General features: G+C 31.5%; 1 protein-coding gene across 1 annotated transcript; it reads right to left on the reverse strand.

Moving 5' to 3' along the window:
- Positions 1 to 2,031: 2,031 nt before the first annotated feature.
- Positions 2,032 to 13,688, reverse strand: LOC128162638 (embryonic protein UVS.2-like). The gene is made up of 10 exons (XM_052825881.1): positions 13,495 to 13,688; positions 7,825 to 7,952; positions 7,268 to 7,367; positions 6,703 to 6,812; positions 6,132 to 6,293; positions 5,885 to 5,978; positions 5,019 to 5,143; positions 3,410 to 3,563; positions 2,968 to 3,158; positions 2,032 to 2,454 (listed from the first exon to the last, which is right to left on the reverse strand). The coding sequence occupies exons 2-10, from the start codon at positions 7,871 to 7,873 to the stop codon at positions 2,201 to 2,203; spliced, it is 1,239 nt and encodes a 412-aa protein (XP_052681841.1). The 5' UTR covers positions 7,874 to 7,952; positions 13,495 to 13,688; the 3' UTR covers positions 2,032 to 2,200.
- Between the last annotated feature and the right edge of the window lie 431 nt (positions 13,689 to 14,119).

The raw sequence follows: 14,119 nt of genomic DNA on the forward strand, positions 1-14,119 counted from the left end.
AGTGAAAACCCCAGTTTCAAATTTATGTAAATTTGTGGCAATGTTCCCAACAATACAAAATGTTAGTAAAAAATGTACTTCAGTGAACATTTAAATTCGTCGATCATTTTAAAACGAAATCCACGAAAATTGGTATTCAACGAATATTGATGATACCACATGATACCATTTGACTACTTGTTACATTTCAAAATAAAAGAAAGTTGACGAAGTTGCTCTCATTACGTTTGCATTAGTTTACCCAATGGCACTGTACTCCAATTGTACAAATCTTGCAACCACCAGTTGCATCTATAATTCCATAATTGTAATTATTTTTATTGTAGGTTTTAAAAGCGTTAAAAAAATAATACTTGTATCTAACATTTGTGATCCAACTATTTAAAAAAAAAAATCTGCACTTTCCGTCCATATAATAACATCTACCACGACCCACAAATGGGCATCATTAGATATACATGTACCAGCGTGCAAATTTCAGTACAAAATGTTCACTAAAAACTTTTTATTATTTATTCACTAGGGCGATGACGTTGACGTTTTAGACTGGTTGATAAATCAAACGTTAATAGTATTCTTATTTCTCTGGAACGCTTCACTTTACAACGTTGCAAAAACTGGGAAGTAAATGTTTTTGCAGTAGTGCATTTTCACGATTTTAAAGATATTTGATGCCTTATATGACGTTTTTAATATTTGCAATTTCAAATTGCTATCACCATAGAAGTATACACAAGCTTAAGATAAAAGATTCTTTTTAAAATACATTTTATGCCACCCGTCCCCAAGCAAACAAGCACAAGTAAGCACTCAGACAAAGTGTCCTTAATGCAGTAGTTATAAATATGTTAACACAGTAATTTCTTCAACAAAAAGGTTGTTTTGAAATATAAAACGACAATTGAAACAGGGATAACAGTTTATTAACAAAGACATGAAATAGGTATATGTATATATGTAATACAAAATAACCATCGCAAAGATCTCTTGTACACACAGTCAATATCACGTGATTGGTATGATTATTTGAACACAATATGGTAACATTTTGATGAAAATATACACAGACATTTAACCATTCGTTTACCCTTTCTTGTCGATATCACCATTTTCACGCATAAAAATGACATATATATGAAACAGTTGTTTGAATCCTAGATATAATCATCTCATAATTTTGAATTTTTAATGTAGAAACCGAAACAAATATATTACTTTTATCTATATGTATATAGTTGGACTTATTATATGATTATATTTTTTTTAAACTCAACATGCAAAAAAATTGCATACACTTAAAATATAATGAGGAATGTTAGTTGAATCACTGGGTTACCTTAGGAGATTGACCTTTTTACGTGTTTACAAATAAATAAATATAAAACAAACCCAAAGAACTCTCTGTTTTACACCAGAGAGAGTATAAGTATACCTATGCTATAAAATCTCTCGAATGCCTTACAATCTAACCTTGGCATGTCAGATTCTAACGAGTTACTTAAACCACTGATCATTAGAAATTCCAGATTTATACTATTTTATACTATCTATAAACAAAGACAAAATCTTCATTGCTTATATTAAGATATGTCAAAGTCTTAAAAAAAGACAAATATTCCTAGTGACTTGAAGCACTTCATACACGATCACCTTGCCTTAATAATGAATAACTGGTGGTACAGAGCTGCGAAACAAACTATATCGTAGCAGCATTTCACAATTAATATTTTACGAATTAACATGCACCCAAAAAATTTAAATGAAAAGTGCAAAGAAGAATTTTTTACCTAAATACTAAAGCAACCTGTTATAATGGTAAACTGGTTTTTAAATACTCAGTATCAGCCAAGCAGACATGCAACATTCAAATACGATGTTTCAAGTCTTTTTAACCTTGCCTTATACTGCTGACTAAAGTGTGTAATGGGCACTTTTTGAAGTATGCATGTTTTCAACAGCTGTTTTCAAACATTACAGAGATGAATTTAAAAAACATAATAGAGATGAAAAGGATTACTTAAAATTTGAAAATTTGTGAACAGCTTAAAAGCACAAGTGATAAAGACAAATCGAACACGCACACAGCAAATATATTTAACAGGAGTACAGACTATCAACAAAATTACAAACCAGATAGTTTACATGTTTACATTGTAAATCATGTTTTCACTATAAATTAAGTTCACATTGTAAACATGAATTACCATGGAGGCAATTTTTGCGTCACACCACTCTGGGACGATATCTGTTTAGGAATTTTTGAAGGCTTACGTATTCGAATGGAATTCTTGTCGACAGTCTCATACGGTCTGAAAGGTTGAACTGGAGTTATATGCTTTCCAGACGGTGGTTTGGCTTTTGTTACTACACAGACCACTATGATGATCGTCATACATATGAGTAGAAGTGATCCACCGATAAATCCCAACATAAGTTCGAAGTTTATCGTAAGTCCTTCAAAATAAAAAAAAATCGATCTCGTTGAATCGTTAACTAACTTGAATCGGCACATCTACAATCTTTTTAAAAGGTATATGATGGTATTATTATATGATAGTATTATTACATGATTTTGTGTATGACACTTTAAGGCCATAACAAATTAATTGTTGATAAATTAAAATCAAAATACTATGTAAACTTTATAAAACAATTAGTTGTACCGGCTTCAGTTTTCTATCATGTGACATTTACTTTTGTCAGGGATTTGTACTTTCCTGTCACATATATAACATATCTTTAAAAAAAAATAAAATGCTTGAATACTCTATGCAGCGCTATTTGCTTTACTCGCACTTAGAAGTAGGGGACCGAATTAGAAAGAAAAAATAATGCCCTTTTTTAACACGAATGAATCGACAAAAAGAATAGAGTGGTTTTGCAAGAATAAGCGTATAAACAGATATTAACTAGTGGTGTTTTTTGCTTTTACTTTGCAATACACTACTATATATGTAGATGACTCACCTTCCGCCTTAGTTGTTGTGATGTATGTTGTAGACTTTGTTGTACATGGCGCTGATGTTGTAGTTGTTGAAGTTGTTGTTGTTGATGGTGTTGTTGATGTTGTTGTTGTTTCTGCGGTTGTTGTCGCTTCAGCTGTTGTCTCTGCTACTGTCGTTGTAATGGGGGTTGTTGTTGTTGGCGCAATTATTGCTCTGAGGTGAAAACAGATTTAGAAGATTCAATTTTTTTAAACTTTTTCAACATTCATAATTATGAATTTAAAAAAAAAACCAGGGGTCAAAGTGAAGAGATGTACGTATGTTTGGATATATAGTAAACAAAAGTAAATTGAAAAGATGAATTAAAACTTTAGAGAAGTGCTGCATCACTTTCAAAATAACAATCTGAAGTATAAACCCCTTCAACAAACCTTACGCAATTTATTTATCTTAAAGGAACATACCTGTATCTGAGAAGAAACCCCCGCCGATTAACCGAGGAATCGCTGAAGAATTTGACGACGACCGAGCTACTGTTGGAAGTGTAATTGTAAGCTTGGATTTTCTGGAACTCCTGACAGACTTTTCGTATTGTGTTGTGTTCACACATGTATTCTCCTACGAACCAAATTGAAGGTTAAATTGTAACAACTGCAAAGTAACATTAATTACAAAGGAATATATATGATATGGGCCTAAAATGGCCCCCTAAAATGAACTTGGTCCTTTTACTGTAATTCTTTGTTTTCTTTGTACGGAATAAATATGATGTTTTTACATAATGTTAACTATGATTCAACTGCCCACAATTTAGAAATATGATATCTTAAAGACAACCTTTTCCCGCCGTTTTTGCATTTTTAGCACAAAACAGCTTGTTTTAAGCTGTTTTTCTTTCAGAAAACATAGAGCACATGCTTGAACAAACAAAATATTTTAATCAGAGATGTATCTAGCCAAAACTAATAAGTGACAAAAATACTTTCCTTGTTCAAGCAAACGCTATTTATTTTCCATTCGTAAAAAGATAAGAAAAATGTCAATGTTTGACCAATTTTGATTGAATTATAGAAATAGCGTCACTTCTGATGTCATATACGGCAAGTGAGTGCAAATAAATCAAATAAATAGGTGAAAAATATATTTTATATCAATTTTTCTAAAAAATAACACAACATTTATTGTACCCGAAACACTTTAAAAAATAGCGAATTATGGGGGCAAAATTTAACTCATATCATATATAGAATTTTACAATCGTGAAGAAATTTCATGTCAGTTTTCAAACTCAGTAGGGAAACAATCCTGCCAATTGACTAAAATTTTATGATTTGTCTTTGTTGTTTATTCTTTTAGATTTATTTGGCATTTGTTTAAAACATTCATTTGTGACAACTGTTACATGTTTTTTATTAAAAATTGTCATGGACAAGCTATATTTTGAGCAAAGGCATTAATAAAAGTTTTATCTTCATGGAAGAAAGAGTCTTGAATTTAAAAGGAGTTTTCATCAGAAACGCAGAATGTATAAATCTATACTTCTAAAAATCTTAGTCCATTATTAAAATGTGACTTAATGTTTCTAATAAGTCTTTAATATCAGGAAAAATGCAAAAAAATACAATATCAAGATTACATGAAAACCACAAGAATTTTTTCATCATACTTTTTCAAAAATTTGTTTGATGAAATAAATTACTCCAGTCCGATATTTTCCTCTTACACATCACACAGAAACTTAGTTGTTATCATCTTGCATACCAAGTCATTTTCTTATTATTAGTAACTCAATATCATTCGAACCTTTTATGTACAACGGATCGAAACTTAACTGTAATTATGACGTTAATTCATCATCATTGATCTAAAAATACCTATGAAAGGGATCAATCTATAATGATGACGCAACTTTACCATAATTGATATAAAAATAACCAAAACTAATCTTATTCATCAAGACACTTTGCTATATCCGTAACTCTCCAACTACCGAGCAGGATTTACGGAAATGGCAAAGCGCCTGATGAAGGAGAATCAAAGAATATCACTGAGTGTACTGATGACGTCACTCACCGTCATATATTTCGTAATGGTCATAGTCGCAGACTGCAGGGTCTCCGTCTTCTATATCAGATATGACGACTTCGATATCCACAGTACCAAGTGCGTTATTGATTGTCCAGCGGCAGTTGCTATCGCTGAAATAGCAGACGATAATTATAGTTCTAAATGTGTAGAACTAGTCAACTCATGGTAAAATAAGTATAAATCAAGGGTCACACACTATAGCTTGAAGAAATCTTACAAAAATACCACCATATATTTTATTTGAATGCGACCCTCATAGACATTTTTAAATGTACTTCAAGCATAATTATTCTGCATTTAGATGGATAATGTTGATAATATGTAAATATATAACCTCTAGTTCTACAAGCAAACCGTAAGCTGTAAAAAAATTGATATTTATAAATGCATCTACTTTAAAAACTTAACGACAATTTGTAATGATACATTTTAGAATATTGTGCATTCAGTACTTAGATACTGAATGTTTCAATTTTTAACAAGAATTGCAATGTGTCGGTACATATTTGGTTTTGTTTAATTACAATGCCATGTCATTCTAATGGTATCTACATGTTGTAATATTATAATTGACTGAAATTTCCTTTTCTATCGTACAGCATGTATTTAAGCTGCATTTAAAGAGAGAAATTGTGAGAAAATGGAATTCGTCCAGTCTTAAATTCACCCTCTGAAAACGAGGGCAAAAGGGACGAAAATAACCTGGGACGAATATTTCCCTGCATACAGTATAAATTGCCCAAACCCAGGTCAGAATTGTATTACTGAAGTAAGAAATAAATTCATTCTTTGTAACTAATTGCACCAATGAATATTGTTCCTTGGCTGTGCGGTGTTGTGCAGATATGTACCTCGGGTACTGACTAGGAAAACTTGGAGAAGATAAATATTGGAATGTCTCTGTAGCTGTCAGTGTCTGCCTCGTGCCACCACAACCACTTCCGGCTAAAGAACAAACAATCACATACCATAAACATATATCTTAATTGTATCGGATATATTACATGTTTACATTTGTAGATTAATTTAGTATCGATAGCTAATCAAACGTTTTATTCAGTATTCTAAATGTTCTTTCAAATTGAAGAAAATTCGTACAATAATCTTTAGCTGCCACATATTCCACAAGAAGTCCGACTTTCTCTAAGGTTGCATCAGACGTCATTCTGATAAAAGCGTATCTTTGTAACGTTGAATAATGCGTTGCAACTGCTTTACCGCACTGTCCGTCTGCTAATTTTGTTGACGACCCGTCAGGACCTATATAACAGTTGAAAAATGCTTTAATATATAAAATAAAGCCCAGTTTATCTCATTCTAGAGTCAGGTTTATCCTCCAACCATTAAGGTCGTGAGCATTAAAGAAAAGCTGCATAACCCGCGTAAAGTTGATTTACTGCCTGTGTCTACATCTGTTTTTGAATCTGATATCATTCTTAAAAAACCGAGGAATATATTTATATAAATGTTATTGAAATAAATAATCATTTAATGATATAAACAAAATTCTTTTTTGGTGCTTAAAGCTGGTTAAATTTATATTCTTAAAATCAAAGCAAAAAGAACCAAAATACTTAGTGGTTGTAAATTCATAAATTCAGTGTAAGTAAACCTTTTTCATTTCAGAAGGTTTATCACTAAATGTTTGGCTAAGCATTATAACACTTACCATCATGGATGTAGAAAACGTCGTTTGGACAGGAAGTATCATACGTTACAAACATCAAGATTCTCAAGTCATCCGCACCGGCGTCAAGAACCCAGTAACAGTCCATATTACTGTAAAGATGCAATTCAAAGCCCTCTTAAAAGAATATATCTGATTTTGTTTGTTTTTTTAACAATTTTGAAAATGCATACAAATTATGATAAGTTTTCCCCTACAATTTCTGAACAAACTTATGGTTTATGTTTAAATATTGTTAAACTTCTTTAAATCCTTTTTCGTTTTTTTGTTTTTTTCTTTATAAATTAAATGCATACAAATTAGTTTTTTTTCCTACTATTCCTGAACAAACATATAGTAATGTTTATATATTGTCAAATTTCTTTAAAATTCTTTTTTAAAAACTTATTAATAATCAAATTTTAATTTTTAAAAAAAAAATATTATTTATAATTTATAAAATGGTAGCCAAAAATTGACAGGTTATATTGGTTCATAAAGTTATAAAAAGAAGCAACTTGAGATTGATTTGTTTTATTAATACCCAATGATTAACGTTTAACTATACCTTGTATAACTACCAGTTCCACCGTTATATCCCGGAGTTGTCACCGACTCCATCTGGTTTTGTGATGCAACTATAGTCGAGTTACATATCTGACAAAGGCCTATATGTAAAAATAAAATACTAGTATGATGGATTTGGTCTAATAACTGACAAAAACCATAGTTTTATGTTATAAGTTAAAGACAGCTTCCACCTGAATGATGTTTAAGAAAACGTCAGTTAATATTGCACAATCATTGTATTTTGTATATATATATATTCTCGATCTTAAGATGCATTGCTGCTAAATGATAAGCATAAAACTCATTTGTTTTTTTTTTATTTTAAGGACAATTTGATCAAGCATTTTTAAAAAATGCAAACAGAAACATGTACGTTTTCTTTTAAAAACTGCTTGAAGTATACATGATTTTTAATGATAGCGCTTTTTGTCATTGGGAAACTAATGTAAAAGAAATTATGAATGACACTTAATATGCAAATTCAACTTAAAACCTTATTATGCTTTTAGTTCATATGAAATAAATAGAAAGACTAGGACAAGAAGAGCGACTTACCCCTGTTAAACATAAGTATAACTGCTAAGTATCTCAGACCAAATCCCATAATAGTTCATTGAAGTCTTCCTAAGTTTGACTCCTCATGCCATTGTGTTTCGATAATGGTCAGGTCAATGGCCAGCATCCTAGAAGATAAGACATCTTGTTTAAAATCAAAAACCATTTTCATATTTGCTTAACATATCAATAATATCGAGTTAAATCTTTTCGGGAGGCTGAAACAAACTTTTTAAGCACTATTAGGTTTGTAGGCCGCAATATTTTGTGCGCTGGGAAAAGTTTAAATCCATTTTTCTATTGTTTGCTTTAAACAAAATTATGCATAGAGAGCAACTCTGATCCCCTTTGTTTAATATAACTTCCTTGATACAAGTATAAGCAACAAAATAAACAAAATGAAAGCTTAAGCATTATATATATAGAGACTCTTTCCTAACGTTTTATAGTTGCTATGAACTTGTATAGTATATAAAACATTTTAGAGTATTAAACGTGTTATTTATTCTAGGTTGAAAATGCGGGAATTAAAGTGCTTCGGCACTTTTAGGTAATAGTCTCCCCTGTTTTATAAGGATTCTGCATTGTTAGGGGGGATTAACTTCATTTTCACAAGTCCCTGATTCTGGATTATATTTATCGATATAATTCAGAATGTACTCTTAAGTGAAATTATTATTCTTCTGGGAAATATTTTTAGCCAATAATTGATAAAAACAGATGGACTTGTACGCTAAAAAAATCAATTTAAATAATTTATTTGAAACCAGGTGCACATAATTCTATAATAAATGATGGCATTTAAACGTAAGAATTTCTCATTAATTCCTTTTTCGTTATTTATGATGTCAAGTTTGCATTTCACACAATAAGAATGAAAAGTACACAGTTTAAATTAAATCAAGCAGAAAAGTAAAAGGAGCAACATAAGTCATCCGATTGTTTTTAGCATTCCCTTAGCGTTTTTAAACCACTCTAATGCACAGCAGATTTAACTTTTGAAAAGCACTTCTTGGCGACCGTTGATGACAAAATGATAAAGTGCATTGTAATATTATCTATCTCTCCTCCTGGTTTATGCACTCCTGTAGTATTTGCTAAATGACTGGACGGATATTTTTTAAGACTACATAAGATCTTCCATAGAGGGAAAGCTTTGTTATAAAATATAGGGATTACACAAAAGTTTTTGCTAAGATATTGTTTTTTTTTTACTCTACTTAATGAAAGTTAATGGCTTAAGAAACCATCTTTAAAATTTTAAGCTTGATATGTTTGGTAATTTGATGATCAACAATTAAGTCTTTTTTATTTATTCATTTTAAAAATACCAACGATTGAATGTAATGAAGTGTGTCACATTAAGGATTCATAAGCAAAAATACTTTATCATTGCATGTAAATCAGCGTGTTGTGTGATTTTTTTTAAACAAAACCTATCGAACATTTTTTTTAAAAAATCAAACAATGCATACCGTTATCATATAGTAGAAGTACATTGTATTGAAAACTAGTTACAATTCAAAGTAATTGGGTACTTTTAAAAGTAAATTGCATTATATAAATGACTAAGTGATGTACCATTTCAGGTATCAAATACAAACTAGCTAATTTTCAGTCCTCGCGCGTTACAAGTCTGTTTTTATCAGATTGCATTATTTGACGACCTGTTGGAAAAAGAGAAGCTTTGTATCTTTTGAGCCTTTTATGATTTACTGCCTTTTTGTTGATGTTTAAAATGAAACTGCCATATCGTGTAGTCATTACCATTTTAATATGTATCGGTATGTAATTTCATATGGTCATGTTCATATCTAGATATGATAAGATATTTACGAACGACATTCACTGTTTAATAAATAAAATGTTGTTATTTTCTATATACGTCGTATAAATCTCGTGCATGTAATTCTATATATCTTTTAAAAAATATGAGACGTGTATAGTGTTTTCTAAATAAATTTGCATACTGTAATTTCTACTTTTGCAACACGCCGTCTTACTTTTTCTTTTTGCAGAAATCAAAGCACAGCAGCAACATGGAGGACAGTGTGATGAGGATATAAAGAAAATAGCACTAAAGAAGACCTTGTTAGAACCACTTTTATCAAATTTGCAATTGAAATTAAACAATGTTTTGCATTTAAACTGATCAGCAGGCATTCAATATTCCAACAAATTGTAATGTATGAAATTGTAAACTAAAATTGAATTCAGGTGAGAGGGTAGAAGAAAGCTTGAATGTAAACTAATTTTTTCTTGCATGCACAGTTTCATAGACTTAATTATCAAATTGCAAGGAACAAATATTAAGTTACGAAGAATAAGCTGCGTTGTGTATTTCCAGACGAGAACAAACGCTGGAAGCAACGGGATAGCTTTGTAGTTGTAACACAGAGGAAAGAGGGGCCTGTGAGTCAACCGGGGTTCCCGCCAAGAAAGATGAATAAGACCGACGATGTGGGGGAAATCTTGCTTTAAAGCCGAGACGCACGACTCCCTAGAACAACACTGACTGTCTTTGTAGCCAGCTATTTCTAGACAAATAAAGGTGGGCTTCCGTTTCATGTTAACCAGTGCACGGCTATGTAGTCAACTGTAGGGATCCGAAATTTTACGCTGAAACAAAATATTTCGTTTAACGTTTTATGAATGAATTTAATGAGGCCAGTTATCAAGGTTATTATATTCAGCCTCGTGTCTGTTGGAGGGGGGGGCTGTTTGAATTTGATTTAAATTGAGTTTTAACGTTCAATGGTTACTGCCTGAAATATTTTCAGAACATACCCTTTTTTAATTACGTTAAAAAAAAATTTTGTTCACTGTGTATAGATCACTTAATTAATTAACATTTATTTAAACACGAATGAGGAAATTTTACATGTAAGCAATTTAAAAGAAAAAACAATCATAGTGATCTTTAAAAAAACGAATAAAATATTTGAGATGTAAGCTTGACTAACCATACTTTTTCTTATAGAAAGAAATATGCTACTCCATACAAATGTATACCAAAGTTTTATCACAATATTTATAATTCACTGAGATAAAGGCATGGGTTTTTGTCAATATTCTAGATAGATAGGCTAAACTTTGCTGTATCATTATTATCACGTAATGCGTAATAATTTGTATAACACTTTTTAACCAAATGTTTTTCTAAGATAACAAGAGACGAGATTTGATAGAGAGAGCCTAATTTTTATGTTATTGAGCGCATTTGATATTCAGATAGTTTTACGTAATTCTCTGCTGCGCATACATGTATATACAACTCTCAAACATGTCAGACATTCAAGCTACAAGATATCAAAAATATCGCATACAACGTTTATTATTCTTTCATTATTTATCAAGCAAAAAAGTAAAGCTTCAGGGTTTTTTTGTACACTCTAAGACATCTTCAAGAAGGGATGTTCTGATGTATTCACAAAACATGTTCCAAAGACAAATCTGTAGATATCACATAGCAAAACAATATGCTTAAACAATAGCTGTACCTTTAAGTTTCAAACATTGAATAACAATCCCCTGACTAACGGTAGCACCAATATACCCTTTGCCGTTAATTTATTCTATTCGCTCTGATTTAACCTCAAGCGTTCAAAAGGTTTCCCGATTTTAAAAGCTTAGACTCATTTCAAACTGTGAAAAGTCGACAGGTATTGTATTTTAACAGGACGCTCTGATCTTATCTTTTAGAAACGTTTCTGCTAGAATTATCTTTCTTCGTAAACTTCCGGTGCTGAGCAATTGATCGCGAACATATGATTCGACCACCTACACGTACTAGGAATAGATTAACCAAACAAATAAAGATAACCCAAATTATAGGCTCATTATTTCATTTCATTTTTTGGCTTGTGATATCAAAGAGAACAATGATATTCAACGCGTACTTTTATAAAGAAATCCCTTATGAACTAATCGCGCTTGTATTTTTTGACGCTTCTGCTTGGTTTCACTCCACATTCCTTTTAAATAGCTACTTTAAGATTTACTTTTTTGGCTTGTGATAAAGGAGATGTCAAAGAGAACTTTAATATTCAATGTGTACTTAAAAAAAGACTTCGAGAGTTGCTTTATTGTAATTATTTTACAATCTTTTGTTATTTTTGTTATCAAAATCTTACAGTGACATGCCTCTTATTCAAAGAAAACGTAATGTATGGCTATAGATTCAGAAACGCATTTTAATCTACGTTCAAATTTTCAAATTAAACAATATAATAGCATACATCCCACAACATGAGCAAAACCAAATCAAGAAAATGTAACCTTTCTTAATCCCCCATCCCCCTTTCCGCCCCTAACCGAAATGTCCTTCAATTCTTTTTGCAAGTTTGATAAAAAGATAGCAAGGCGAACCAACATAATATTTTTAAATAAGAGTAAAAAACAAAACCTACCACTCAAATTTTGATTCTGATACATAAATATACCTTGTTTCTTTTTTATTACAACAAGATTTCTTTCAAGTATGTTTAGACAGTATGTCAAAGTGAACTGCTAATATATTTAGAATTTTCCTTTGTGCACTTGATGTCAGATAGACTTCTATTAGCGTTTTTAAAAGTGTTTATAATTCAATAAACAACCTACCATTTCTTGCATAATTGAATAGTGACACGAGGTTGCTGGAACAGTGCAAACGCTGCCAGAAACGTAAAGTGATTTTTGTTCTATTAAAAAGAGTTGATAAACTCTAGCAGATGATATTCGTAGTTTAATTAAATGCCTTAGTCGCAGCTAACGTAACATTTAAACGATTTAATAAATAGCCTTTTATTCGTATCTCTTGCACGCTGCAAATCTTTTTTTTTTATTATATATCAAATCGATCTTGTTAAGCAAATCGTCCCCGTTTTTCAATATAAGTGTTCTCTCACAATTATAGAAATAGAAATAAAGTTTTTACACTTTAAGAATTACACACATCTAGAAATAAACACAAGGAAATCCGTGTTTGACTTTTAGCAGGTATGCTGTCCTATTTAAAAAGGCCTGTAAATGAAATGCACATCATTAGGATTTAAGTTTTAAAGATCTATTCAGCATGTTCCTTATTTTTGTGATATCTCATTCTCATCTGTAAAGAGCCGATTGTTATCTTTTGATTTGTTATCTTTTAATTAATAAGGCAGAAGAATTACTTTATACAGGATGATCTAGTTACAAGCATAGAGACAACGACGGTACACGCTAGACAAAGGCAAATGTAGACATTCTGATGTCGTACAAGGTTACCAAAACAGTAAGCACTTAATAAAAACATCACTTGCCAGAGAACCACTTATGTGGGGTTTTTTTTGTTATAAACCATTCATCAAATGTTGTTTATGAAATCCTTGTTATTTTCTTTTTATCCCCCCCCCCCCGATCATTTACCCTTTGTGCTTTGTGAATGTTGTTCTCTAATAAAAAGTTTGGATATTGCATTGCATGTAATAATTGAAATCATTTTTTCATGTTTTTAAAGAATATTGTTATGAAAGTAAACGTCATGAGCAAATTTACCTTTACCACACCCCCCCCCCCCCCAAAAAAAACCCCAAGCTATTAAGCTTACCTTATTTTCTGATTATGTGTACGAGTAAGACGCATAAATAAAAAAAAGGAATGCAACACAACAACACATGATGATAATAGGACCCCAAACAAAATACTTACTGTGCATACAGAATCGTCCCACGTGTAACACTGAAGCCACCGAAACAGTTCCCCGGGCTTTAAATACCCCGACCCTGCACTACGATGTCAATATATCACACCCCGAAACTCGACACCCACTAGATAGCGGGCACGTTGTAATAGCAAGCACTCGACAAATTGATTGTATACGCTTTTTTTTTCCTTGAGCTATTCCTGCTGTCTGTCAGAAAACCGTTGACCCGTTACCGTAACAATCGCTCCATGCGTATTCTAGATATCATTGTTAGATTCAAAAAATGCACTTACGCTATCTGTTTTTCTTTCCCTCTTTCTTTTCTTGCATGTCAATGGAGCGGTGGCGTGCCTTCGCATTAACAGGTAGATCTTTTTCGTCCCTCGTTATCTGTTTTACAGAGGGTGTTTATCATCGGTGATCACTGGGTTAGATTTCAGTTTATACTGCAGTTAAAAAATATACAGTAACTATTTTGCTTTCCACAACACTGAGTATACGGTTTTAAAATGTCACCACTAAGTCCTTTCCTTATGTATTATTTACGGTTACAAAATAAAAAATCATTTCAATTAATATCATTTGATTAATCAATATTGAATATGTAGTTTTATAGGTTGGTTCGTTTTT

Source organism: Crassostrea angulata, chromosome 9 (assembly GCF_025612915.1).
Source record: "Crassostrea angulata isolate pt1a10 chromosome 9, ASM2561291v2, whole genome shotgun sequence".
In the NCBI taxonomy this organism is placed as follows: domain Eukaryota; kingdom Metazoa; phylum Mollusca; class Bivalvia; order Ostreida; family Ostreidae; genus Magallana; species Magallana angulata.